The sequence below is a fragment of the Camelus ferus genome, chromosome 16 (assembly GCF_009834535.1).
Source record: "Camelus ferus isolate YT-003-E chromosome 16, BCGSAC_Cfer_1.0, whole genome shotgun sequence".
Lineage (NCBI taxonomy): Eukaryota > Metazoa > Chordata > Mammalia > Artiodactyla > Camelidae > Camelus > Camelus ferus.
The window spans coordinates 12,588,758-12,616,750 of record NC_045711.1 but is presented as its reverse complement, the minus strand read 5'-3'; the positions used below and the strand labels follow the sequence as shown (position 1 = coordinate 12,616,750).

The window sequence follows — 27,993 nt, the reverse complement described above, 5'->3', positions numbered from 1 at the left end:
GCCACTGGGCCATAGGCTATAACACTCTTTTGTCCCCAGGTGAAGACACACCTACAGGCACAGGCAGCCTCAGAAATTGCTGTAGGGCACCAGTATAAGCATCAGGTGAGGGTTTTCCAACCCAGCTGGAGTCCCTGCCCATCCTCTCCCATTCCCCTGTCCAGGCTTCTCCCTGCACCCAACAGATCCAACCCCTCCACGGCTCTGCCCAGCCCATCAGTACAGCCCTACTCTGCCCTGGAGTCCACCCACACCCTCTTTCCCCCACGTTCCCCGGTTCCTATAGTCTTCTGCCCTTGTTTCTCCTGCCCCACTCTCCTGACCTGCAAATGTCAGGTCCTCACATCCATACACCCTGCCCTATTCTGCGGTGGCAAGGGAGGGGATGGGGGTGGTAGACAACTGAGGGGCCACATTCTCACTCTAAGCCCACATGGAACTGGTTGTCTAGAGTCTGGGTGCCTGTTATGGACCCATCCTTGGCATTGTTAGGAGGTGGCAGCCCCTGATGCCTGGGTGACTGAACCCTGCCCCCATGTTCTCCCTCCCCCACAACCAGGGCATGTTTCAGGCGCTAACCAAGATTGGCCAGAAACATGGTCTGCTGGGGTTGTGGCGTGGGGCCCTGGGCGGCCTGCCCAGAGTTATCGTCGGTTCCTCCACCCAGCTGTGCACCTTCTCATCCACCAAGGACCTCATGACCCAGTGGGAGGTACTGCCGGGGGAAGGGATGGGACCACCCTGGGAATGTGGGCAGGGGGAGGGCAAGCTGAAGTGGGCTCTAAAGGGACAGTGCCGACATTCAATATGAGGGAGTGGCACAAGGGCTTGGGGGTCACTGTATCTTTACACCCTTGCCACAGTTCTCTTGCCACTTCCTCCCAGGTATACCTGAGTCATAAGGGCTCCGCAGTGTTATCACTGGTGGAGTGGAAGCTCCCTGAGTTACCAGCTTGCTACTGTATCCCCAGCACAGGGCCTGTCCTTTCCTAGGGGTTGAATGATTGGCTGACTGACAAAGCTCTTTCTCCCTCCCCACTTTAGATATTTCCTCCCCAGACCTGGAAGGTGGCTCTGGCGGCTGCCATGGTGAGTGGCATTGCGGTGGTCCTGGCCATGACACCCTTTGACGTGGTCAGCACAAGGCTCTACAATCAGCCCACAGATGCTCAGGGCAAGGTAAGGGTGGGTGCGGGCAGGCAGGGCAAACCGGGGCATGGGGAAGAGCAGATTGTGGCTGCAGATAGGAAGGCCTAAATGCAGCCTGCTAAGGTGAGGTCCCTGGTGGGCTCTGACATACCCCTTCTCTGTATTCTCCCTCCCTCTCCAACCTCTCAGGGCCTCATGTACCGGGGGTTGCTGGACGCTCTGCTGCAGACGGCTCGGACAGAAGGCATTTTTGGCATGTACAAGGGCATAGGTGCCTCCTACTTCCGCCTTGGCCCCCACACCATCCTCTCTCTCTTCTTCTGGGACCAGCTGCGCACGCTCTACTACACTTACACCAAATAACAACAGCCACTCCTCCACACTCCACCAAATCAGCACTCCTTGGACACTCCATTACCATGGTGTGGTGACTTCTGACCTAGATGACCTGCCATGGTCCATCTGAGGGGGAACAGCCAACCCTATACCCCATCTGTTTTCTCAGGGTTGAATCACTACAAGGGATAGTTTCCCTCTGTTCCTTGGGTGTCGCTTTAAACCCTCCCTACCTGTACCCCTGTACATTTCACACCCCTCTCTCAGGGCTGAATCAGTCACTCCAGAGTGTATTTCCTCCCTTTCTCCACTGCCGGCCTCAAGTCCCTTCTGATCCCATGCACAAATTTAAACTCCACCGTCCAAGACCAAAGGGAATTGGGGGGACCAAGGTGTTCTGTTAGATTCAAAGGCACAGATATTATATTGGATATAAAGCAAGTTTATTTCTGCAGAGAGGAGGTGTCTTATGTTTATGCACTGGGAAGGAATTAGGGGACTATATCCAACCCCTTGCTCCCCTTGCAGAATAGGGGCTCCAGGTCTTCAGCAGCATCACGATCGTGCAGCATTTCAGTTTCTTTATTGGGGACTAAAGATGTTGGGATCGTGAAGGGTCAGACTGGTCACCAGCTGTTCAAAGTCACCCAGGCTCCAGGGCAGAAGTGACAAATTTTCAGGGCCAAGAGATGACCTATTCTCAGGGCTTGAAGGTGAGGAACAGACAGAGAGATAACGTCATCCAAGCCTTGGGTTTGTAAGTTCCCATCTCCTGTTCCCCAGAGGACCTGGATGTCTGTGACCCCAAAGCCCTGGCCTACTCCCACGTCCTTGGAGGACCCACCAACGGATCTCCCTGCTTTGCCCCTCCCAGCCAGTTCTCATGGGGACCCAGTCACGAGCCATGCACCCTTTCTGTGCTTCTTACGGGGGCTGATTGAAGGTGAGCAAGAGATCAGTCTGGTATTGGGTCAGCCGCAGCAAGGCCTGGTGCAATGTCACATACTTTGCTACCTAAAGGAATCAGAGTCGGGATGCTTACCTGATTCCCTGGGGCCACCCCTTTTCGCCCCTCCAGGACTTCTCAAACTCCCTTGGCCCTCACCTGCTGGTTTTCTTTCGCTACCTGCTGCTTGCCAGAGAGGATCCAGGCTTCTTGACAGCAGCCCCTCAGGGCCAGGTTCTCCAAAGGGAGGGGCTGCACAGCCTCCACTTGTACAGCTCTAGCCTCCTGCACCCCAGCAACATCCTCAAAGTGGTACCTGGAGTGAGGGAAGCAGGGTCATGGAGGGACATCTCTTACCGCCCCCGACAAGCATCTTTTAAGTCCTAAGCTTCGCTCACTTATGGTGATAGGTGTTGCCCTTGGAGTTTTCATTGCCCTGGTTAACCGTCCAGCCACCGGCCCCGCCCACTTCTTCGGCTCTGGCTCTCCCATTGGCCAGCCGCCGTCTCGACGTCCTCACCGAGCAGCCTCTTCACCCTGCACGTGGGCCTGCAGCTCCAGAAGTTCCACGATCAGGCTCTGGTCTGTCACGCGATGGCAGAAAACTTCTTGATTGTCCGGGACTGGTCGAAGGTCGCTGGAGAGAGGCGAGGTAGACCCTGGTTGACCCCGCTTCTTGCCCGCAACCCACCACGTCAGCCTCCTTTGGCGCCCGGGCCGTCTCACCTTACGTCAATGGCCCCGGGAGGGAGAGTGGCTGAGAAGGCGCCCCCAAACAGTGGGTAGTCCTGCGTGGGCTCCATGGGCCTAAGACTAGGGTCTGGGCACTAGAGATTTAAAAGAAACCCACATAGGCCCACGTGGCATCCCCTCCCTGCGTTTCGCAGCAGCCACCGCCAGTCTTCCCTGGCCCTCGACCCTTTAAGGCCTGGCCCCGCCCCTCGATCGCGCTGGCCAATCGGCGCCCTCGCCTTGGGGGGCGGTGCCCCAGTGGGGCTGCTCCCGGAAGCCAAGCTGTTAGAAGGGCGCGGGGCGGGATCGTGGGGGTCAGCTAGGAGCTAAGACCTCGGTTTAGTATTTGTGACGCCCTTGTGGTCACTAGCTCGCACCCGTCTGTCTCCTCCTTTTAAAGGGATAGCACTTTCTAACAATGTCGCCTGAGACCCTCCTTAGGGGCAGTTGATCGTCCAAGGGTCTGACGTACAAGTGGAATCTCCTGAGGGGAGGGGAGTGGATAGTTTCAGAGTCTCCCAAATCACTCTTCAGGGCCTCCTGACCGGGAATAAGCTGCCAGCCAGACCACTAATTCCCGGATGCGGAGAATTAGGGGAACAATGGGGCCAGGTGTGGGGCCGGGTTAGGATTTAGGACTCCCGCCTTCCTGAAAGCAAAACCCAACCCAGGGATTATGTATCTAATCCCCCTCAAATCTTCACCTTGGGAACCATGCGAGGGGATGGAGGGGGCGGGGAAGAGGGTGTTCTCCCCCGTCTCTCTCTCTCTCTCTCTCTCACACACACACACACACACACACACACACACACACACACACACACACACACACACACACACACACACACACACACACACACACACACACACACACACACACACACACACACACACACACACACACACACACACACACACACACACACACACCTGGAAGAAAGCAGTTTTATAGATTTTTAGAGTGTTCTTAAAGCTTCGGCTCAAGTGTATCCTCCCAGCTAATTTCTCCTTTCATCTTTGATCCCCAGCACCTGGCAGAGTGTTTAGAGCAAAATAGACCCATTATGTATAGTTGAGTGATTCAATAGACCCAACAGGATGAATTTTGGAACCCAGGCCATGCATACCCTCAGGGGTTCTAGATGTCATCTACTTCCCAGCCAAAAACTTCAAGAGGATTCTCATCTTGAGGCCGTCCCACCCTTGGGGCTGCAAGTGCCGGCCAAACCTCTGGATCCTAATGATTTTGTGACACTGTGGCCAAGGGATGCATATTCTTTGGTCCTTTACCTTACCAGGCCTTAAGTGAAGGGCTAGAGCTACAAAGGCTATTAGGACACAGGCTCTGCCTCACGAGGAGTTTACAAAGAACAGTGGATGATCCTTTGAGTCTTAAAGGATGACTCAGAATTCACCAGGGCATCCTAGGGGTATTCTAGCCAGGGGAACACTGGGAGCAAAGACTTGGAAATGAGAGGACATGTTTTGGGGAATGCAAGTATATTAGTTTGGCAAGGGTGCCATGGGGAATGAATGGCAGGGATCTGTGAAGGAGGAGGGGTTGGCCATATGCAGGGTTTTTATAAAGCATACTAAAGAGCCTGGACTCCTCACTTCTGATGGCCAGTATCAGATTTCTCTCTGAGACTCATTTCCTCCTCTCTAAAAGATTGTTAGGATTAAAGGAAGTAAGGATGTAGTTGAACCTGAATTTGTTTCTGGGCAAAGAGAGTGGACTAAGTTTGATCCATGAGGAATTAGAGAGGGATGTGTCACAGACCCCAGAGGGAAAGGAGGAGTCTAGACTTGGGGAATGTAGGGAGCCAGCTCGCAAGGGTCAACCCCATGCTGCCTCCCCTCCCTCCCCATTTCTGCTGGTTTACCATCTGCCCCCTCCTCCCCGCCAGGGGCAGTACTGGCTCTGACTACTTTGTGAGCAGTCAAGCAGAGAGGGAACCCTTGGAAAGGAACCTTCAAGGACTTAGAAGTTAACAGGGCGCTGGCTCCAGGCACAAGGGATAGGGGCCTATTTATGGGCCAGGAGGTCAGACTAGATTAGGGAGACTGAGGAGAATCCCCTCAACTTCCTCATTTTGGGTCTTTGTCATGCCAGGAGTCATGCTCTGCTATGAGCCTTGTGCAGCAGGGGACGCCTGGCCCTCCAGCTTTGGAGTTCTTGGGGCATGAGTTAGGTGGGCTCTTCCAGATGGTAGGCAGCAGACCTCCATGCATGGAGGTGCAAGGCCGGACCTCCTCAGGGAGATCAGGGTGGAAGGAATCCCTAACTTGGCAGGTTCCTCTTCTTGACTCCACTTTCTCTGTCTCACCCTTCACCTCTTTCCCTGTGTCTTGTCACTTCTTCTGGCCTTCCCAGCAGCTGGCTCCCACTGTGTGTTCAAATTCAAACTCCCCGAGAGACAGATTCTAATTGGGTCCATTAGCTGCCAACCTATCTGAAAGTCCCTATTTGGCCAGCTCTCCAGCCTGGCCACTTCCCAGGCCACTAGCCAGACACAGGTGAGATCCTTGGCCAGCTAGCTGTGAATAGAATTATGCATATCATGGGACAGATCTCAGTAGGCCATGATGGCCTGCAGCCACTTTTTTCAAGATGGTGTGAAGGTATGTCCAAGAACTGATTGAAGTAGGCCTGCAACTGATTGATTCTGTACCTCGCAGACATTCCCTTTTCCAATTACCTGCATGCAGTTGATGCAGTTTTTTTTTTTGCTTTGGGGAGACTGCTGTCCCAGAGCCCCCACCCTACCTACTTTTGAGGGCACCAAGAGGTGGAAGTGATGGACTTGAACCAGAGAGATATCTGACTCAACACCAAAGTCAAGCATCCCTTTGGGCAATATATATTTCTATCAAGCAGGAGTTTTTAACCTTTTTTGCTCCCATGCACCCCCTTGGCAGCTAAGTGAAGCTCACGGACCCCTACTCAGAATGATGGTTTTAAATTCATAAAATAAAATATATAGGAATTCAAGGCAAATTAAACTATTTAAATACAATTATCAAAATTAAGAACCAGAACTGCACAACACTGTAAATTGACTACACTTCAATTAAAAAAAAAAGAATATGAAAAAGAATAATAATAAAAAAAACAGAATTCTATTGTAGAACATCCAGTTGGTGTTAGACCAGTTGGAGGTGAAATGGAATAACAGGTCATTCCACTAAGCTAGATGAGGGTCTGCACTAAGCTGGTAGAGGTAGGAGAGGAAGCGATGAAGCCAGATAAGCAAAAAGCAAGGGAAGCAATAATATGGATGATCCCCAAAGTGCAGGGGAAGAATGAAGATGGAGGCCTGGCCAAGAAGAATGGAGACACCAATGACAGACATAGGGCTTCTGATGAAGGGTTTGGCTGTGGATAGGGCACAGAGGAGAGAGGGCATCTGTTCTTGCCCTCAAGTCACAATACAGGCACTTTACCTTCTGTCCCCCTCTCCCCAACGGTAGAATTCTGCCATTCATTCCTTTTCACTACGGGATTATCATGAGCCAGCGAAGCAGGGATGGCTGCACCATATGTCAGTGTTCGGTACCGTTTCTTCATAAGGACCCAGTGTCTGGAGCTAGTGAGGTACACACATCCCCGCCACACTCAGAGTTATACATTCTTCTGACTAGGTTCTGGCAACTCTTAGTTTTGACTCCTTAAAAGACACCTGCCCTCCTGCATCTCACATCTGTTTCTCAGCATATATTCTAGAAGTGGCAGGAGGAGGCCCATCACATCCTCAAGGGTGAGAAGGGGTTTCCTTGGGCCAGGATCCCTGTGTCTTTAACCCAGTGGGGATACCCCCTGCTCCTTCCTTTGGAACCTCCTACAAGGTGCCACTGGGAATCTACAGGGTCCTAGCCTCCCAGGTACCACATAACTTACCTCTTTTCATCTGCTTTGTTTAGCTTAGCCATGTCCTCGTAACCTTCTCCAGGTGAGGTGTGTGGGAGTGGGGACGGCTGTCTGTACTACACTGGGAAAAGATCTAAGGGAGAGAAGAGTTTGCCTCACTGTGAAGATGGGGTCAGCATGCTAGGACTCAGTGGGGAGGAGAACAGGCTGACTGCCTAGTCCCTTCTGTTGCCCTGGATACCCTCCCAGGGGCATCCCAGGATACTCCAATGACTTGGGCAGTGGGAAGTCATTCAGCTGGTTAAGCTGTAAGGTTAGTGATGCCATTCTTCCTCAGTCTCCTCTTTTTCTGCCAACCTCTTCAACGCTGGTTACCAGGCTCCACTCATCCCTCCTAGATAATCTTCCCCACACAGACTAGTGCCTCCCAAATCTCCATTTCCATCCCAGATCTCTTCTGACGACCAGCTGGATGCCTCCATTTTCCTGTCCCACTGACACTTCAAACTCAACAAGCCCTAAGCAAAGCACCTCATCTTCCTCCCATATACACGCCATCTCCTGTGTTGCTAACCACAGTTAATGAAATAATCACCTGCCCAGCGGTCCAAGCAAGAAGTCTGGGCTTCATTACTGGTTCCTCTCTCTCCTTCTCCCCTCACATCCAGTTCCTGGTGATTCTTGAATCCTTCCATTTCTTTCTGCCATCACCCTAGTCCTGGCCAGCATTATTTCTGCCAGGAGAATTGAAAACCCTTTTACTGGACTCCCCACATCCTCTCCTGTCTTTGTCCTCTGCAGTGGAGTGATCATGTCTTCCCCCCATGTAAACCCCTTCAGTGGTTTCTCATTGCTCTAAGGATGAAGTTCAGGCTCTTTGACACGCTCTGTTAAGCCTTTAACTGTGCTTGTCCTGTTTCCTAATGTAGTTAATGTTCCAGACAGACTCACCTTTGTTTAGTTCTTTCACTCACCTTGTTGCTCACCTCCGAGGCTTTGCAAATATCGTCTACTTTCCTAGAGTGCCCTCCCTGCCCTCTCCTGTAACAAGCTTCTACTCTTCCCACAGGACTCAGCTAATCCTGAGACTCCTTCCCTGATCCCGAGTCTGGGCCACATCCCCTGCGGTGAGCTCCCACCTGTACCCCGAGCTTCCGCTAAAGCATACTTCTTCGAAGTTGTTTATTTCAGGATTTGTCTCCCTTCTCATGTGTGCCTGCCCTGGGAGGAGACCCTTGACAATTTTCTTACCTCAGTGACAGGTTGAGTGGGGCTCTGTTTCATACTCTTTGTTCCAATCTGTAGCCATGGGCCACTCCTCCAGCCAGACTAGGGAGATGAAGCTGCACAAAGCCACCCCTCCTGGGGGCAAAACAGCCGAGAATCCCCGGCACGCCTAGCAGGTTGCTCACACAAGAGGGTCTTTCCTGAAGCCAGAGGTCCCTCCACAGCAGTGCACGAGGCTCCATTCTCTGGCTGTTTGGTGCCCCCAAGCATATAATGACAGGCTGAGGATTCCTTTGATTTCTGCTCCCGGGTCTTGAATGCAGCAGGTGCTGGGGAAATAAATAGAGCTTGTGGGACCCTGGGCCTCTGAAGACTCAGCTGCTGTGGGAGACATTCTCCTCCCATAGGCTCATTGTCTGATGACCACCTTTTTTCCTTTCTATCCCCCTTGTCCACATCTGAGTTTGGGGAGGTGTCCCAGGCACTGTTTGGAGGGACGCTCAGGTGTGGGTTGGCCTATTATTGGAGAGGCTGGGAGCCTCTCTGGAGAAAGTGGCCTTCTTGTAGGGGTGGGGGTGTCCCATCCAGATCCCTGCACACACTTCCTCCTCTCTGTGCCTGGTCCTGCTGGAGCCTTCCTTCCAGCACACTTTGCGCTGACAGGGGATGAACACATGCTCAGTTCAGTGCTGTGTCTTTTTCTATGAAATTGAAGGTCCCTTTTGGCTGCCAGGCAAGTGTTAAGTGAAGACAGAGGCAAGACTTACTGGTTCTTCCTGTCCTCCCACCCCCACCCCAACACATACATAGTGTCATTCACTTGAAATGATGACAAGGGCTTGAAACTGAGTATTTTGCATACTGGAGAAATGAAGTAAAAAGGGGAAACGCTTGAGAGGAACTGCAAAGCCAAGCCACCCGCGAGCCCAGTTCACTAAGTTCACTCTTCTATTAAGAAAAAAAAAAGGTGTATCAACCTTTACTAATTTTAACATTCAGATTCATTCACTTGTTAAATATATATTTATGGAGCATCTGGTAGGTGACAGGCACCACACTAGGAGGTAGGCTACAGTGGAAGGCAAAACTGCTCTCATTGAGTTTACACTCTACTGAGGAGACAGCTCTCTGATCAAAGAAACACATAGTTCAGAGCAAGACTGCAGTGATGAAAAAAACTACAACAGTGACTTGGGCTGGAAAGAGAGGCATGTGATGCTGCTCTGAGAGCCTTCAGTGTCCTACAAAGAATTTGATCCAAGAGCTGTTGACTGATGAGACCCAGAGAGAGGGCAGGACTTAGATTTGGATGTTATTGTAAATGGTTTTGCTTTAGACCTTGGGTGTAGTGAGCTGAGGTCATCTTACCCCTTTAGTTCATGGTGCATTACTATCACGGCTCCACTTGAGTGCCCTCTCATTACATTTGATCTGTTTCTCATTCCCATTCCCCGTTTCCCTCATAGGTGGGTAATGATGAATTGATGATAATGAGACAATCTGCCCTGTTGTCTGGCTTTCTCAGAGAAAGCTGATGGGTTAGGATTTAGTCAAATGGGAATGATGAAAAGATACTGGGTCAAGTTGAAGGGCACTGGAAAGGCTATTACTGGAGGCTGGATAAGAGGGAAGAAGAGAGAAGAAATGGATTGGGGGTAAGTTGCTATTGAGCTGGAGGTCCTGATGACTTTGAGATGAATACTGAAGATGAAGATGCAAAGTGGAAGGAAGCGAGGCTAAGGTCAGAGGTAGGGTGCTCAAATAAATGAGTGTGAAGTGAAGAAGATCTGGGGTGATGACAACATTCCAGGGCTGAGGTGAATGGAGGAAGTCATTGAAGAAAAGATCATTTTGTTATATGGTTATTAACATGGATCAGGATAATGGAAGGGGCTGAGGTGGAAAGCAAGAATATAAACCAGGGAGCAATGCCCTTGAATAATGAGGGGGAGTTAGGAAGGGTTGAACAGGATAAGATTTGACTACAAGGAACAGAAAACACCAAAATAGGGATTAAACAAGACAGAAGTTTAAGATACCCAGTGATAGCCTGTTCAGGGCTTGTCCATACTCCTCAGTGTCAAGAAACCCAGTCTCCTATCTTATTACTCTACTCTGCATGGTGCTAGTGCCCCAAAGCCAACTCATGGTCCAAAATAATGCTGCAGTTCTAGCCATCACGTCTTCAATGCAGGTAGCAGGAAGCAAGACTAGATGAAGAGAAGCATACATCCCTTCCTTTAAGGACACTTAGAAGTTGTGTACATCATTTTCTCTTTTATTGGTCAGAATTTAGTCAGAGCTATTAGGGACACTGGGAGATGTCATCTTTATTTTGAGTAGCCACGACCCCTGCTAAAGTACTGAGAGGTCCCGTTTCTAGAAAGGGGAATCAGATATTGGGAACGACTGGTATCCCAAGTGATGGGGAAGTCAGCAGAACACAAAGTACAGGATGAAGGTGATACAGGATGGCATGAACCTAAAATGGGCAATATTTTCTTCAAAGTGGGTGGAGAATAATCTGGGAGTGGTATGGAGGGGACCCAAACCCCAACTCCCTGGCCTGAGGAAGATAAGATGAGCTTTGAGAATAAAAGCCACCACCAGGAGGGGCTTTTGGGATGGATGGGGAGATAGGAGCTGGGTCAGGGACCAGCAAGGACAGGGTGATGTGTGGCTACTAGATAAAAACAAGGATGAGAAGCTGAGCTGACTTCGTCATGGCAGTGTCCGAGGGTGGGTCTTGCTTGGCCAGAGTGATCAAAACCAGAAACTGCTCCTTCTCCAAAGTGCATGAATTCATCTACCACAGCCAATCAGCAGGTTACTTCACATACCATCCTGCTACCTTTGCATCAAGTGCTTGTAAACTTGACATCCCAGCCCTGGGATCAGTCCTCAAAATTGTCAATTTGAGATTATCTGATTATATATATACGTTGCTTCCCAGCACCATGAAGGAAAATTCAAATACCAGAAATGACCTACTAGCCCCACACTGTTCAGAGTAAGTGAGTTTGCAAAGCAATAAGAAAACAATCCAGTTATTTTCTCCATAGCTGAAATTTAACACTGTTTCTTCACGACCAGTCTCTCCTTTGGCTGTTCTACCAGGAGCACGGTGTGGGGCCTCCCCCTTCCCCGCCAGGCCCGATGTCCTCAGGGATCTGAGATTCCAGTCTCCCTTCTCAGGGAATTTCTTTAATCAAGATGTTGAGCTATTTAGGGGGCGGACTGACTTGAGCTGTACCACACAACTGTCAGGAGGAAGTGGCCTCTACACACTCCTGTGAGCAAAGGAAGCAAGGACAGCTGTCAGCAAGAAGTCCTGACGATGCTGTCTCCACGACTGTGACTGCAGGATGACAGGAAGCAGATGTTGCAGTACTGAGCAAGGCCTCCCAGCTGGTCCCTTCACAAGTTGTGTGACCCTGGGCAATCTAGTTAACCTTAATTCTCCTTTTGTTTAAAAAAGAAAAAAAAAAAAAAAAAAAAAAAAAAAGAGTGGGGAGGAGGGTATCAAGTACCTTGCTGAACTCTTATAAGAAATAATTTCCATACATATAAAATGCCTAGCACATGCCCAGTTCACGGTAGGTGTCATACACAGATCTTATTTAAAATGTTATTTTAAATTCTATTAGACCATAACCTCCCTGGCGACAGTGACACTGCTTGGCACTGCAGCTAATCATCAAACACTGATGGAATGAATGAATGAATGAATGAACGAACACTAAAGGCCCAGTGCTAGGGGTGAGGGTGCTGACCACTGCTTTGGCGGGGGGGGGGGGGGCCTGCTAATCAGGAGTAAAACTCAGGAACCTGAGTTCAGAGGCCAGCTCGGGGGCAGCCCTGGGACATAGCTGGAGACACTGTCAGAAAAGCTGCCAACAACTGCTTACACTTAGCACAGCACTGCCTTTAAAAAGAAGAATCCAGAAAGTTTCTGCTGTTTTTCAGATGAGAACACTTAGGTCCTGACTTGCATGCTTTTGTACACCCTCACCCCCTAAACCCCAGCGATGAGGAAGGAGGGCCTAAGACATCCCTCCGAGCCCAGATAAGTGACATGAGTGATGCGGTGCAGTGAAGGGGGACAATGGAACCCCCCCACCCCATGCATCCCAACTGCCCACCGAAAGGGGGTCTTCTCTGAACCACCTGCTGCTTCCCCAGGCCCACAAAGGACAAAACATGTTAGAGCAGAACTGAAAACAGATCCAACAGCATAAGGCAGAAGCAAGGCAGATTAATACAACTGGCTGAGGTTTTTTTGGCATTTGGTCCTTATCTAACACATTTGGAAGTAACACAGGGTACTTCTAAGGATAATGGGGAAGAGGGCAGCAGATACCCCGAGTACCAACCATGGGACCCAGGGGAGCATCCCTGGCCTGCTCAGCAGCTTCCTTCCTGGGTCCAGTTTCGGGCATTGATGAAGAGCTGGAGCCAGGGGGAGGTAGTCAGAGTGTCAAATGGAGGGGGTCGCCATGCCCACTGCCAAGGCCTCACAGACCGCTCAGGGTGAGGCATGAGAGCCAGGTGGCGGCCATCAGGGGAGCAGACACCAGCCACACCCCTTGGGGACCCGTTGGGATTCAGGGGGTACTGCTCTGTGGGGTTCCCGTCATCGTCTGCCCAGTGCAGCGGGGCCAAGCCCCTGGCCTCCATCTGGGCTTGGAGTTCTGGAGAAGAAAACGCCATGTAACCTGGGGTGGAAGGAGGGACATGAGATCAAAGTGCCTTCATGCCGACCACTTGCCCTTGTCCTCAGGCCCTCCCCTGGCCTTGCCTTCCCAGAGCCTGACCTTCCCCATGAGAGCTCCACACAGGCAGCACAGCACCCTCCATCCCTCGCAGCATCAGGGCGGGCCCGGGGCCCACACGCACGCTGGACCAGCGAGACTCATAACGCCCAGACACGTTGTGGCGCAGCAGGAGGCCGGGCCGGGCTGGCCAGGAATCATGGCCCGTCTCTGCTGCCTCCTCACTGGGACTGCCTCCCACCCAGCCCAGCAGAGCCAGCAGCTGACAGCCGTTACACACGCCCAGGCTGAAGGTGTCTGGCCGCTGCCGGAAGTGCCTCAGCTCAGCCCCGGCCTGTGGGTTAAACGTCACAGCAGCTGCCCACCCTAGGAGGAACAAGGAAGCTGCGGTGAGACCTGGAATGAAGGGCGACAGCTGTATTTCCCTGTTACACAATCCCAGGACCCTCCCCCCGCCCAAGCTGAGGGCAAATGCCAGGGGAGAAACAGGTTTACTTGCTTGAAACAGACGTAGCCAACTCCTGGGCCAGAGATGGCCCATAACAAGCTTTCTGCTTAGCCAGCAGAGCATTTTCAAAATTTTTAATTTAGTTACCTAATTTTTAAAAGTAAGATTTTACATAAAAAATTGGGATTTTTGGCTTCTCTTGAAAAACAGAAAGATCTGGCCATGCTGATCCAGCTTTTCAACAGGACAATCTACTGAAGCGGAGTAGCAGCTGCTGTTTCCAACAGGGCATGTGCCCTCCAGGTTGGCACGGCGCCACCCAGCCCACCTACCTCACTTTAGCTACCTGCAGGCCTTCTGCTGGCATCTGGCCCAGAATGAATGCACTCATGCCCCACTGGCCAACCTCATGGAGGTGAGAAGCCTGTTCTCAGGCAAGGACGAAGGGAGCTAAAGTACCTCTTCAGGAATGAGGGGTCAGAAGCCGGCACACTCACCTTTAGCAGAGCCAAGGACGTCCGCATAGCTGAAGCCGCCCACAAAGGCCACCCCGCGGAATGTGTCCAGCCTGATTGCTCCAGAGGAGAGGTCCTGCATGGTCACATCCCACACCTGGCAGGACAGGGGAGGGAAGTGTCAGATGGCAAATGTTCAGAGGCCCAGCCCCAGCTCTGCCAGGCACCCTGCTCACCTCAAACCCAGCCAAGTGGAAGGCATCGGCCATCTCCCGGTCTCCATTACTGCCCTCTTCTCGAAAAATGGCGACTCGGGGGGTGGGGCCACCTGGGGGGAGGAAGAATGTCATTGTGCTAGGAGACTACTTCCCCACCCAAGCCCCCTAGACACCTTTTCCAAGGCAGGCCTGGCATCCAAGCCTTGGGCTCCAAACCCAGGCCCAAAGTGCGCAGGAAGCCAAGCCCCTGCACACACTCCCTTACCAGGCTCGTGAGGCACAGAAGCTTTGGGGAAGGTAGGGGGCAGGCAGTAGGTGGGCCCTGTCCGCTCCCTCAGCCCCTGTTCTTCCTCTGCCACACAGTGTGGCTCTGCCTGCAGCCGGTCCAGCTGGAAACTGGTCTCCTCCCAGAGGGCTCGGAGCTGCCCGACAGGCTCCTCCAGAACCACAGCGCCGTTCACTGACACCCGGACCTAGAGGGAAGTGCAAATCTTTCAGGGGCTGAGATCAAGGATGTGCACCCTGGGCCTCCTCCGACGCTGGTAGAGGTGAACCATGGCCTCTCCTCTGTGGGCCGGCCGTTCCTCTTTACTTCCTCACCGTGGCATGGGGCCCGGCATCGCCCGTGTGGCCCAGCTCCAGGCAGTGGAGGCCGGCATCCCAGTAACGAGTCAGCACTTGGGCCACATCTGGCTTCTGCACCTCCAGCACCAGGCCTGGCTCCTCAGCAAACAGCACAGGCAGTGCTGAGAGAGTAATGGGGGCATTAAGTGACTAGGGTACTGCCAGGGACTCAGGTGCAGTCGAGGGGAGGGGTTGGTGCTAGAGGAGCAAAGGCAGGGATCAGGGATGCGGGGATGGGGTGTGGCCTGGGAGAGCAAGGACGAGGATGCAGCATCAGGGTCTGCGGGAGGTCTCAGAGGGGTGCAGTCAGAAACGGGTGTCACCTGGCTCAGTGGTCAGAGAAGACAGCAAGGGACTCCAGGGAAAAGGGGCTGGGGACATGCCATTCTTTAAAAGGACCTGGAGTCCACAGGGTGGGGCCTGGATCTAGACCCCAGGTTCCTCACCATCGACCCCAGGGGCAGGTATGTCCACCTCTATCCCACAATTCCCAGCAAAGGCCATCTCTAGCAGGCAGGTGATGAGACCCCCGTCACTGACGTCGTGGCCTGAGCAGAGGAGGCGGTCTGGAGGAAGGAGAAAATTGCTCAGCAACCTCGGGACCCAAACCTGGTGGCCCCGCCCCACTTCTGGACAGTGGGCAGAGGTTGTGTGCGAGGATGCGGGCACTCAGAGAACCAGAGAAAAGGGCGCCGGATTCCTCTTGCCCCTCTCACATGCTCAGCTGGTGAATGCTGCCATGTGTCAGCCACAGGGACTGTCTCCCCCAGCGCCTCACTCACCTTTCAGCAGCCCCTGGGTGATGCTGAAGGCGTGCACCAAGTTCTCGGGAAGGTCCAGGTCGGGAGGCTGCTCACCAAGCTGAGAGAAGCACTGGGCCAGAGCTGTGCCCCCCAGCCGGTGCTGCCCAGGACTCAGAGGCACATAGAGCAGATGGCCTGGGGAGACAGGGAAGGGGTGAGGGGAGATGGACGGCCCCAGAGACCCGCTCCTCACTGTGCTCAGGAGCACTGAAGTTTCCAGGATGTGGCAAGGCACCCAGACCACAAGCCCCAGAAAGCACCACAGCCCCAGTGCTGAGATGAGGGGGCCCAGCACTCACAAAGCAGACCCCAAACTAAGGACAAGGCTCTGAATACACAATGCAGTGAGGAGGAGGAAGAACCCATACCTTTCTCTTTAGGATGCTTGAGGTCTGGGGTCACAGTGGCTGTGATGTCTGGACAGACAGCATAGGCTGAGATAACCAGTGACCCTGCGAAGCAAGGAGAAAGGGAGTGAGGCACTAGCCCAGGCCCATAGGCCTGGTCCTCTCCCGTTGGTCCCCAGACCTCACCAGGAGCCCGCACGGTCTCAGAGCCAACCCGGGCAGCCATGCTGAGGGAGTCCTTGCCACCATCCACCGCCACACCCAGGGCCGCCATCACTGCCACCATAGCCTCACAGGCGTCAGCCAGAGCCGCACCCTCCCCCGGGAGCTTAGCTGCCCACATCCAGTTCCCGCTGCATTTCACATCCTAGAAAGCAGCAGAGACTTGGCATTAGAGAGGGAGCGCGATGTGCAGAGTCTGGGGGCAGAGGGGTAAGCAAATGGCGGATGTGGTTGCATCCCAAAGGCCTGGGGCTCCAGGGCAGGAGCTGCAGGGGACTCACCCGGAGGTCAGTGACCAGAGCAAACACCAGGTTGGTGAGAGCTTCAGCCACGGCCAGCCGGGCAGCAGCCTTGGGGTCCAGCAGGCTCTTGACTGGCTGCTCTCCCAGGGCTGTGGCAGCCCCTACGAGCGCCTGGTGGCTCAGCGCCACAACCGCCACGTCTGCCAGAGGGGTCTGCAGGGGTCCGACACACTGCTGCTGTGCCACCAGGCCACCCACGGAGCGGTCCACCTGCAAGAGGGGTTGGCAAGAGGCCAAGGGACAGGGACAAGGGGGCGGGAGGAGGCCTGGCTTGCCCTGAGCAGACAAGACTCAGAGCGTGGACAGCAGGGGACCAGGCCATCAGGGTAGCTGCCCCGGCCCTGGTGAGGGAGAGGTGCAGAGGGCTGAGGGGGTGGAGCTGGGGCGCAGGGAGGACCTTGTTGGTAAGGTAGCGCTTGCTGGCCACAGCAGGCAGCCTGAGAACCCACGTCAGAGCCTGGCGCACGCTCAGCCCTGCGGGCAAGGCCAGAGGCTGCAGCACAGGAAGACTCCTCTGGAGGAAGAACTCCTGCAACACGGACAGCAACAGGGGTGTGAGCACGCAGGGGAGCGCCAGGCGCTCAGGTGACAAAGCACACGGAGGGTAGAGGGTGGTCTGAAGGGCTGGGCCAGAGAAGGGAGAAACACAGCCTCCCTGCCTGCCCCCACATACCTTCTGGGGCATCTTGCCCAGCACCCAGTCCAGGTCCAGGTCCACAGGGTTTGAGGGAGGTGTTGGGGGTGCATCCCCCTCATCACTTCTTTTCCCAGGAAATTCCCGATCATCCACCAGCACTATCTGTAGACCACAGGGACACCACCCAGAGAGAATAAGACTATGACAGTTAGCAGGGAATAAATACTTCTAGAAAGCAGGGCAGAAATACTCTTTCCACCTCGTTTGGCTTATCTGTTGAGTGCCCCTCCCTTACCACCTCCTACACACTGTTCCCCACGGCGTGTGTGCCACAGCTCTCGCCCTCCTCTCATCTCTGTCCTGCGACAGCTCCCTCCAGTACCTAGGCGGCTCAAGCCCACCCACAGTGCCTGCTACCCACTCCCCAGGCCAAACTCAAACTCACTCTCCTGTCTCCGGTGATGGTGCCCACAAAGCAAACTGGGCAGCGTTCCCGGGCGCTGACACGACTCAGGAAGTCCCGGTCGGGGGGCCTCAGCAGAAGCGCATTCGACTCCTGGTACTCGGCCCCCCAGATTTCCAGGGCACTCAAGGTCGGATCCGCAAGCTGCACATCCATGTGGGAGGATGAAAGGGAAGGGTTAGGGGCCGCCCCCAAGTCTCATGATCTTGCTGGGAGTAGGGGGCAGATGGGTGGGGCTGGCTGGGACTAGCAGGGACAGGGAGACAGCCAGACTTCAGGGGATGAGACCTACCTGGAAGCGACTGGTGTAAATGATGGCTCCAGCTGGGTCACTCAGCTCCTTTAGGACATTGCCTGGTGAGAGGGTTTCCAGGGGAGGTGCTGATCTGGTCTTGGTCAGCACCGGGCAAAGGAAGGGCCGTCCCCAGCCTCCAAAGAAACCCCTAATTCTGTGAGACCCTGTGCAAATCGCTGCCGCACCCTCCCCACAGCTATCCCATAGCAGCAGGCTGCTACCCACCAACCCTGAGCCTGTCCCGAAGGTGTAACTGGTGGGGAGTGAGACCCAGAGATGGGCGCTGGTTACAGATCTTCGATGCCTCTCCCTAAACCAAACCTGGCAGGAGACCAGGCAGGCCTGGTCCCTTGTCTCCTCCTCTCACCGTTGCCACCGGCACCCTGGTCATGGAGGCTGCAGATAGGGTTCCCGCCAGGAGCCTCTACACAAGCCCGGATCACGCGGTTCATCTTCTGTTCCATCTCTGGGTCTCCCCGCTGCACAGCCCCAAAGTCCAGGTCACTGGCATTGTCTCCCTGCACCTGGAGGAACAGATGGCATAGCTCCACTCAGGGGGGCTGGGAGCTCACACCCCACCCAGGCATGGGGCCTGGGGATATCATGGAGTCTGAATCTGAGCTATTCCCACTTACCTGCACAGATGAAGCAGCTCCGCCCCCAACTCCAATTCTATAGACAGGACCCCCAATCTTCACAACATCCATGCCTATGAGGAAGGAGGGCAGAATCAGAACGTGGCGAAGTGACCATAAGAAATGTCAGTACAAGGGAAGCTGTTATCAGGGGAGAGCAACCAAAATTACAAATGCACATATTTTTAACTAGGTAAATACACTTTGAGGAATTTACCCTCCAGATTTATTCGCACAGGTACAAAATCACTATGCACAAAACTAAACAGTGTGGGATTAAATTTGCATTACCAAAGATGGGAAATAATCTAAATGCTAACCGAGAACTGGTTAAACAAATTATGGTATAAGCCATACACTGAAAAACTAAGCCACCAAAAAAGAGAATTACATATGAATATAGTGAAGTAATGTGATCTCATTGGTAAGCAATGATCTCCAAGCACATTGCTAAGTTGCAAAAGGCAAGGTACAGAAGTATGCATACCCACTTATGTCAGCATCAAAAAGAATAAAATACTTAGGAATAAATTTAACAACAGAAATGCAAGACTTATGCATAAAAACTTATGAAATATCTTAGTAGACTTAAACAAACTGAAAGAGATCTCGTTTATAGATTGGAAGACTTAACATTGTTCCAGTGGCAATACTCTCCCCCAAAGTGATCTGCAGAGTCAACATAATCAGCTACCTTTTTCACAGAAATTGACCAGCTGGTCCTAAAATTTGTATAGAAATTCGAGGGACCTAGAACAGCAAAAACAATCTTGAAAAAGAACAAAACTGAAGGACTCATATTTCTGCTTTTAAACTTACTACAAAGCTACAGTAATCAAGACAGTGTGGTACCAGCATAAGGATAGACAGATACATATAATCACTGGAATAGAACTGTGAGTCCGTAAATGAGTCCATACATTTGTGGCCAACTGATTTTTGACAAGAATCCCAAGACAATTCAATGGGGTAAGAATAGTTTTTTCAAAAAGGGTTGTTAGGACAACTGGATATCCACATGTAAAAGAAGGAAGTTGGACCCCTGTCCCAAACCATATACAAAAATTAATTCAAAAATGCATCAGAGACCTAAATGTAAGAGCTAAAAGCTATAACAGTACTACAAGAAAGCATACGAGTAAATCTTTGTGACCTTGGCTTAGGCAATAGTTTCTTAGTCATGACACTGAAACCAGAAGCAATCAAAGGAAAAATAGATAAACTACTTTACCAAAATTAACAATGCTTATGCTTCAGAGGGCACCATGAAGAAAGTAAAAGGACAACTCAGAGAGAAAATATTTGCAAATCATGTATCTACCCGATAAGGGGCTAGTATCCAGAATATACAAAGAACTCTTACAATGCCATAAATAAAGACAAATAATCCAATTTAAAAATGGACAAAGGAACCAAAGAGACATTTCTCCAGGGAAGATATACAAATAGCCAACAAACATATGAAAAGATGCTCAACATTGTGAGTCATTAAAGAAATGCAAATCCAAACCACCATGAGATCCTACTTCATATCCACTCTGATGGCTATAATCAAGGAGACAGATAATAACAAGTACTGTCAAGAATCTGGAGAAATTGGGACTCTCATATGCTGCTGAGGGGGATATAAAATGGCACAGCTGGTTTGGAAAACAGTCTGGAAGTTTTTTAAAAAGTTGAGTACAGTTTCCATGTGACCCAGCAAATTCACTCCTAGTGAAATACCCAAGAGAATTAAGAACATAAGCATGCAGAAAAACTTGTACACAAATGTTTATAGTAGCATTATTCATAATAGCTGAAAAGCAGAAACAACCCAAATGTCTATTAACTGATGAATGAATAAACAAAATGTGATACATCTACATTGTGGAATATTATTCAGCCATAAAAAGGAACAAGGTGCTGATATACACTATAAGATGAATGAGCCTTGAAGACATGTTAAGTGAAAGGCCACATATTATGTGATTCCACTTATAACAGGCAAACCCTATCGAGACAGAAAGTAGACTATTGGTTGCCAGAGGCTGAGAGAGGGGGGATGGGGACTGCTCACAGGTACAGGGTTTCTCTTCGGGGTGATGAAAATGTTCTTGAATTTGTGGTGATTGATGTACAATTTCAGTGAATACACTAAAAACCACTGACTCATACACTTTAAAAAGGTGAACTTTATGGTATATGAATTACATCTTTAAAAAATGGTTATAAAAATATGCACATATGCTATTTGTTTAAAAAAAAAGGAGGCAAATATACACATGGGTCTGTTTACATATGCAGGAAATACATAGGGTACAAAAGCACCTGATTAACACAGGTTATCTCTCCGGAGGGAAATTGGGTGGCTGGAAGTAAGAGAAGAGTTTTCACTGTATAACCTTTTTTCACCTTTTAAATTCTGAACCATGCAGCTGGGTCACCCATTCAATAAATGGCACCTGGCCTTTATCTTGATTCTGCCACAGCTCCTAGCATGGTGCCCAGCACCCAATGGATGCTCGGTAAATGTTTGACCCACTGAACTGAGCTTGCGTATGAACTCAGGTCCTAGATAAACACTGGCTGCCTTGACTTAGCAGAGTGGGTCCCTGCCATGCAGAAGTCAAACAGGGAAGAGATAAGAGGCAACACAGACTAAGCCTGCCCCACTGGCATAAAGCCCTGCCCTGCCTTGAAAATCTATACTGAGGAGAAGAGATATGAGCTGGGAGATAAAAAAGCAAACCACTGAAGTGTCCTCTAAATTCCCCTCCTGTGGCTGCCAAGTGCTAGGGAGGAAGCCGGCTGGATCTGGAGAGAGGTGGCAGGCTCTTACCTGGCTTTGGGGGCTCCTTGCTCACGTGCTCAGCTTCCATGGTCCCAATGCCTCCACTGAACATGATGGGCTTGATCCACTCACGCCGCTGGCCGTCTGGGAGCTGGAGGCCCAAGGAGCGGGCAAAGCCTGGAGCATGGATGTCACAGGGAGAGGGGACAGGGTCTAGTCACCCAGTCTCCTCAGCGCTCACTGGGTCACACACCTCACCCCACCTCTGGGACTATTATCTGTGTTTATTATCCCCCATGTCCCCCAGCCTCACCAGCCAGCACTGGTTCTCCAAACTTGTTGCCGTAGTCGGAAGCCCCATTACTGGCCTCGATGGCAATCTCCAGGGGTCGGGCAAAGTTCTCAGGATACTGGAGGCGTGAATCCTCCCAGGGCATGCTGTAACCTGGGCAGGAATGAGAAATTTGGCTACACTGTAAAGATGAAAGCCAGAGAAGCCAGGGTCTTTCAGAAAGAGACTAAGCCACCAAGGCCTACCTGGGTGGGTGGAATGTCCCACTTTAGGGAGTCCCATTTTAGGAAGATGTAATAAGATGCAAATTTAAAAAATGCAATAAAGCATTGGTCTTGCTCCCCACCTCCCACATCAGCCTTCCCACTGACTCTTGTGATCAGAACTCTTCATGCTTTCTAAGAAAGTGGATTCTGGGGGCAGCTGATGGTCACAAGTTCAACCCAGCATCACGTTTTCTTGCTGAGTAGGTACTAGTTTATAAAGAAAACTGTGGTTCTGCAAAGTCAGCCTGGCAGCCTGGGTCTGCCCCTGGCCTACTGTCCTCCTGACATAGTTGGCTAAAGGCCAGCTACTCTAGAGCCCTCCCTTTGACCTAAGAGAGAAAAGTGTTCGGCCCCTGCCAGGACAAGGAATCTGGAGGGGAGATGGGTAGAGAGGAAAGAGATGGGACCTGGGATGTGCAGGTTTCCGAAGCAATAGCCAGCAGTGCCAGCCACAACGTGGGCCCCGTGGCCTGTGCACTGCACATCTCGGATCCGGCCCCCTGTGCCAGTGGTTGCACCGCTGAAGGGGGCTACTCCTGTGAAGAGAGCAGGGAGACGTATGGCACCAAAGAGGCAAATTCCACCTCTGACCACAGCACTGAAAATAAGGACATGCAGCCGACCTGATGTCCACAGTGGGCCTGGGACCTTTGCCCTATCCCGCCTGTCCCTCCTGGGGACTCAGCTCACCCGTGGGGAAGTTGTGAGTCTCTGCTGTGAAGACAACATGTCTCAGCCCCTGATGTTGCCGAAAGCAGCTTGGCCGTGTGGGGTCCTCAGGCCGTAGGAATTGGACTTCCTTCCCCTGGATTGCACTGTGGACACATCCGTTCCGGACCCCGTTTCCTTCCTGGGATCTGTGCTTACCCCACCGGAGCCTGGAGCCTCCTGTGCCCTGGCTCTGAGGTCACCCCAGCCTAGGGCACAGCCCACCTGCTGTTGTCACAGAACTTGAGGATGTTGTTGGGGTTGGAGGATGCCTGGGTGCTCATGATGGACTCAAACAGAGAGTGTGCCAGCTCCTGCCCATCCACGTGGAGTCGGCCCTTGAAGAACCAGTGTCGGCTGTGCTCACTACAGAGGGTGTCACGGGGAGGGGAAGGCAGGGCGGAAACACGGGTCATTTCTCAGGCCTTGGCATGTCTTCTCACCAGTATAAACATAACTACAGCCAACTGGTGCTTAGCTCACAGGTCAAAATAGATTCCAGAAAGTCATAATCTTCCAACAGTCTGTCACTGTGATTCTCCAGATCCAAAGTGAAGATAAAAACCAAGATGTGAATGCAGACTACTGGATAGACGGGGAGCCCAAGCACTCAAACAGACTCAGGGAGGCCCCGAGGCCAAGAGAGAGCCATGGAGAGTCCCTGCTGTCTTCCCTTCCAACCTCCGTGGCCTCAGACATCAGAACGTCCCCATTCCTCCCCACCTATTGGACTGAGCCAAGTCGAAGACCTCCACAGTGCTGGGGTTCCGCTGCAGCTCCTGGAAGCGCTTGGTGTAGAAATCCAGGTCCCAAGAGTCCAGGGCCAGACCTAGGAGACAAACCCCGGAAGAGCTGACTGTTGGACTCCGCACCCTTACCAGCCTAGCCTGGGCCTTCCTCCAGGGACCCCTGCTCACCCAGCTCCTGGTTGGCTTTCTCCAGGGCAGATTGGCCCTCGGCCAGTATGTCGATTGGGCCACCTAGGGGGACTTGGATGCAGCCAAGGGAGAAGCTCTGGATGGGTTGGGGGAAGTGCTGCTCTGTCATCCGGTCATGCAGGGTGGCCAACGCGATGGCCTCCATCTCAGCTGAAGGCGGGTGGGCAAACTAGGGGTGGAGACACAGAGGGCAAGGGGTGCAGAGGTGATACATGGACAAAATGGTCTACCTTTGGTCCTCCAAGCCATACAGGGCCAGCCCACTGCCAGCCTACATGGCACTTCTGCTCAGATTAGAAAAAGATACCCCTTCCAGGCAGGAGTCCCTGTCAGCATGCACAGACTAGAGTGCAGGCTGTGTTTGTCCTATTCACTCCTCGACCAGGTGACCTCAGGCAGTGAACAACCTGCAAACAGGGCAGGCCTGAAACCAGAACTCCTCCCCCTGCTTCTCACATCATTTCTCCAGAGTTTAGGACCCAATCTCTTATCTCTGGCCCACCTCCTCCTCCTGATCCCCCTCTGGTTGCCTACCGCCTCACCGAGAGCAGGTAGCGCCGGGTCCTCTCTACGCGGTCCACAGCCCCCAGCCCCACAGCCTGGCACACTGACACGATGTTGGTGGAGGTCGGGGTGGAGAAGTTCAGCCTGAGGAGTGGGCCAGATGGTTAGGGCCTGAGAGCCCCAGCTGAGAAGGTGGATCCTGCCTGCTGCTGTCCAGCCAGTCTCCCACCTCTATCCACTCACCCCACCATTGGCCTCCAGCCTCAGACCTGGGCACCAAGAAACCTGCTTCCAAAGGTGGTTTAAAGCAAATCATAACTGTCCTTGGAGCATCAGACTGCTTCAATTTCAACTCAGAATGCAACCTGTTATATTTCCAGAATATGCCTGGGAGCTGGCTCACTCTTCAAAGACATCTTCCCACATGGGGAAGGTATGTGCAGAACTTCGAGGCAGGGAGTGGGATGGAGTAAAGGGCAAACAAATTTCCCAAGGATCACAAAAGGAGGAAGAGGAATGAAAGTGGAAGGGGTGGGCAGTATGTTTGGAAGAGCTGATGTGCTCTGGACCACGGAACAAGTTGCCCAAGGCTGAGACACTTGCCTGGGCCCGACCTCCAACAGCAGGTCACTGGAGCCGGGAAGGAGCCAGGACTCCTGAGCGACATCGTCCAGTAACAAGGGGCAGCCAAACAGCCACGTCAGCTTCTTCAGTTCCTCAGCACTTGGGGAAGAATTAACTGCAGGGAGACAGAGCAAGGACACCTACAGAAACTGCCCCTGGTACTCGGTACCACTCCCAAGAATCCAATACCTGGCCCAACCTGTCCAGTTCACATTGTAGCACAGCTCGGTCTTGATATCCTGCAGCTCTGGCAGTTTCTCTTGCAGCTTCCTCTGAGTGTACCCACAGGCTGCTCCCTCATGGCCAGAGGGACGGACATAGAAGTGCAGGACTGAGGACATCTCTGCAGGTGACTGTTGCTGGAGAGATGAGTTGTGTTCCTAAAAAATAACATTAGCTAGAGCCTATCTGTTGAACCGATTTCAAGTTTCAAGGCCAGCTGAGGCTTTGGAGGCATTAGGGATGGGGTGGGGGAAAGGAGTGGGGGCATTCAGGGATACAAGGTAACCTGAAAAATGTAACCTTGGGGGTTTTAGCCAATCCTGCAAAATGTGGGCTTTAGTAACGTGGGATTGGGGTATACATGTATATCCTTGACATGTGTTCCTTGTACACCACACTTTGCTGGGTCCCAGGCAAGATCTTAGGAACAAAGCTGTGAACAAGATGAAAATCATTTCTGCCCTCGTAGAGCTTACATTTTATTGAGGAAGACAGCCAAGTACCCAGACATTTCCAGTCCATTGTGACCAAGGTCAAGGGACTGTGGGTACCAACCTAGCACTCTGGAACTGGGAAAGACTTCCTGGGGAAAATGGCATTTAAGCACAAACCTGAAGATGAGCTGGATTGGGCTGGTTGATGAAGTCAAATGATAGTTCCTCTACTTCAGTTTTGAAATATTATGTCCCTGCTCAAGGTAAATCCAAAGGCTTTAGCCTGACACTCGAAGGCCCTCCACATCTCTCCCCAGCTACTTTTCAACTTGTGATCCCACTCCTTCTCATCAGGACCCTGGCTTTACTCACTAAACCCTGCCTGGTCCCCTCTCCATTCCTTTGCCCCTATCCTAGAATGCCTATACCTATCCCCATCCTACCTGAAGCCTTCCCAAGGTGAATACAGATCTCACCAACTCTGGTAGGCCCCCCCAGCTGCCCCAGTGCTCAGGGACATCTCCCTCCTAGCAGAGCTGAGGACTTCTGATCCATACCACTCATTCAGCTTTGATGATACACATGGGACTCCCAGGCATACATGGCCTCTTCCCAAGGAAATGGGAGAAAAGGAAGGTCATTGCCTTACTTCTTTACTTGGACAACTCATAGGCATCTCAAATCTAATTTACTCAAGGCTTAATCTGATTATTCTGTCAAGGTCACCAAAGATTACAAAGTTGTGAATCTAGAGCTCAATAACTTCTTTACCTTATTCAACCTCTAGGCAGCATTTGACTTATTCAATCCCTACTTCTTGAAACACTCCTTTCCTGGCTTCATGACCACTCTCCTGATATTCCTCTACCTTCTGTTCTGGTTGCTCCTTCTCAGTCACCTGTGCTGGCTCCTACTCTTCTGCCTGACCTCTAAATGTTGAGTGCCCAAGGCTCTGCCCTTGGTTCTTCATCCCTCTACATGCTCTTCTTAAGCAACCTCATCCAGTAGCTTTAAATATCATCTATTAGACTGAACCAATGAAATTACCAGCATTCAACCATTTTTGACCAAAATGGCAATTTCATATGATTTAATATCTGCCAACAGATTCCATAACTTTATTTAACTCTGACTCTCCGAGACTCCAAACTAGTACATTCAAATGCTTAGGTGACATCGCCACATAGATGTCTCATAAACACAGAGGATAGCCTGTTCTGACAAAAAGAGAAATTGTGATTTATCATTTCTCCAGAACTCCTGTTCCCATCTTCCCTATCTCAGTTAACACTACCACCATCATCCAATCTGTTGCTCAAGTCAAAAACACAGTAGTCAACCTTAATTCTTCTTTCCTTGAGCCCCCTCTATACCCGATCCACCAGTTAATCTATTTCCAAATGTATCCCAAACCTGTCCACATGCTTTCAACTCTGCTACACCAGTACTCACCTGGATTAATGCACCCGATTCCACTCCTGCCCCAACCACAATCCACCTGCCACAAGTTAGCATAAATGAGATCATGGCTTCTCCTCACACATGGTCTAACATTCTAACTCATGTCCTGGCTTATGTGGTCTGGCCATTGCCTACATCTCCAACACTGTCTCACACTACTCTCCTTCTCACCCATGATGCATCAACCACACTGGCTTCTTTTCTATTATTCTAACTTGCCAAGCTCAGGTCTAAAAGGCATTTTTCTCACCCTGATCTTTGCATGACTAGCTCTTTCTTGTTATTTGGACTTCAGGTGAAACTCACCTTCTTGAAAAGGACTTCCTTGATCAACTGCTCTGAAGGAGCCATGGTAAGATGGCCTTATTTTAACTTTCTATATAGTACTTATTGCTATCTGACATTTTAATTTATTTTTAGCTCTTCCTTTCCCACTAGAACAAAATCTCCATGGGGGCATGAATGTACTAATGAATGTACCTCCACTGGATTACCAAGGCTTAGAACAATACCTGGGGCTTAAAAAACAAAAATCTAAAAACTGTTGACTGATTGAATTAACTCTCGATTCCCATCATTCACCAGGCCAAGGCTAGTTTCAGCAATCAGTGCTCCTGCCAGATCTTGATTCCTCACTATCTCAGTGATTCCTGCTCCGTGTTTATCACCCTTTTTAAAGTTAGACGCCTCAGTCGTGCTCCATACCATTAATTCCTTCATAGGAATTATCATATCCATAAATCATTGTATTAAACCAGCTGATTTTCGTCTATCATTCACAGTAAAATAGAAGCTCTAATAGCACAGAGACAAGACTGTTTACATCAGGGCTGTCTCCCCAACGACTAGCATGGTGCCTGACATAAAATCGGCGGCCAAAGGAAAAAAAAAAAAGTAGGCGGTCAAAGGATTTTTCTTTGTTGGTTGAATTGTTAGAGAGGGCCTGAGTTTACGTGGAGTCTCCCTGCCGGGCGTCCAAGAAACGGGAAAGGGCGCATGCACTAAGGCGGGCACGCAGGCCCCCGCTAGGCGCAGTAGCCTGGTGGGGATCCTGCAGGGGCCTGGGTCAGGCGTGGGGTGGGTGGCTACCGGTTGCTGCATGCGGGGGCGGCAGGGCGGGCGCGCGGTGGCCATACGCACGTGGTAGCTGCTCCTGCAGTCCCTGAGCTCCTCGAACCGGGCGCGCAGAGCAACGTCATCCGCGCGCGCCGCGAGCAGAGGCGGAGCCTAAGAGCGCCCCTCCCGGCCGGCCCAGGCTGCAGCCGCGCTCTTGCTTCAATTCCTAGAGAAGC

The 27,993-nt window shown here is 51.6% G+C and overlaps 3 protein-coding genes across 10 annotated transcripts in view; 1 reads left to right on the top strand and 2 right to left on the bottom strand.

The window, feature by feature from the left end:
* SLC25A35 (solute carrier family 25 member 35) overlaps positions 1 to 1,941 on the top strand; it is a 3,758-nt gene extending 1,817 nt beyond the window's left edge. Inside the window, exons 2-5 of the mRNA XM_014552608.2 lie at positions 40 to 105; positions 560 to 712; positions 1,045 to 1,179; positions 1,339 to 1,941. Coding sequence (XP_014408094.1) covers positions 40 to 105; positions 560 to 712; positions 1,045 to 1,179; positions 1,339 to 1,512 — 528 coding nt within the window. The 3' untranslated portion in view covers positions 1,513 to 1,941. The remainder of the gene's footprint in view (positions 1 to 39; positions 106 to 559; positions 713 to 1,044; positions 1,180 to 1,338) is intronic.
* On the bottom strand, positions 1,912 to 8,420 carry RANGRF (RAN guanine nucleotide release factor). 4 transcript variants are annotated; one of them, XM_032498756.1, is made up of 6 exons: positions 8,283 to 8,420; positions 7,062 to 7,164; positions 2,952 to 3,068; positions 2,591 to 2,747; positions 2,414 to 2,499; positions 1,912 to 2,191 (listed from the first exon to the last, which is right to left on the bottom strand). In XM_032498756.1, exons 2-6 carry the CDS (start codon positions 7,091 to 7,093, stop codon positions 2,068 to 2,070), a joined length of 516 nt encoding a protein of 171 aa, XP_032354647.1. In that variant the 5' UTR covers positions 7,094 to 7,164; positions 8,283 to 8,420; the 3' UTR covers positions 1,912 to 2,067. The 4 variants fall into 4 exon arrangements, with proteins under 4 accessions (XP_032354647.1, XP_032354646.1, XP_006176993.1 ...); XM_032498755.1 differs by lacking the exon at positions 8,283 to 8,420 and adding an exon at positions 7,627 to 7,765; XM_006176931.2 differs by lacking the exons at positions 7,062 to 7,164; positions 8,283 to 8,420 and adding an exon at positions 3,158 to 3,394.
* Positions 8,283 to 27,993, bottom strand: PFAS (phosphoribosylformylglycinamidine synthase). 5 transcript variants are annotated; one of them, XM_014552606.2, is made up of 29 exons: positions 27,791 to 27,851; positions 24,784 to 24,964; positions 24,564 to 24,699; positions 23,999 to 24,104; positions 23,436 to 23,625; positions 23,242 to 23,347; positions 22,744 to 22,884; positions 22,501 to 22,625; positions 22,218 to 22,346; positions 21,566 to 21,697; positions 21,301 to 21,429; positions 18,480 to 18,553; positions 18,212 to 18,368; positions 17,842 to 17,903; positions 17,532 to 17,693; positions 17,123 to 17,248; positions 16,847 to 16,978; positions 16,429 to 16,659; positions 16,112 to 16,292; positions 15,947 to 16,030; positions 15,558 to 15,713; positions 15,222 to 15,341; positions 14,752 to 14,897; positions 14,417 to 14,624; positions 14,170 to 14,261; positions 13,976 to 14,090; positions 13,073 to 13,396; positions 12,632 to 12,973; positions 8,283 to 8,587 (listed from the first exon to the last, which is right to left on the bottom strand). In XM_014552606.2, exons 1-28 carry the CDS (start codon positions 27,833 to 27,835, stop codon positions 12,663 to 12,665), a joined length of 4,101 nt encoding a protein of 1,366 aa, XP_014408092.2. In that variant the 5' UTR covers positions 27,836 to 27,851; the 3' UTR covers positions 8,283 to 8,587; positions 12,632 to 12,662. The 5 variants fall into 5 exon arrangements, with proteins under 5 accessions (XP_014408092.2, XP_032354643.1, XP_014408093.2 ...); XM_032498752.1 differs by lacking the exon at positions 8,283 to 8,587 and adding an exon at positions 10,516 to 11,720; XM_014552607.2 differs by lacking the exon at positions 8,283 to 8,587 and adding an exon at positions 10,516 to 11,548.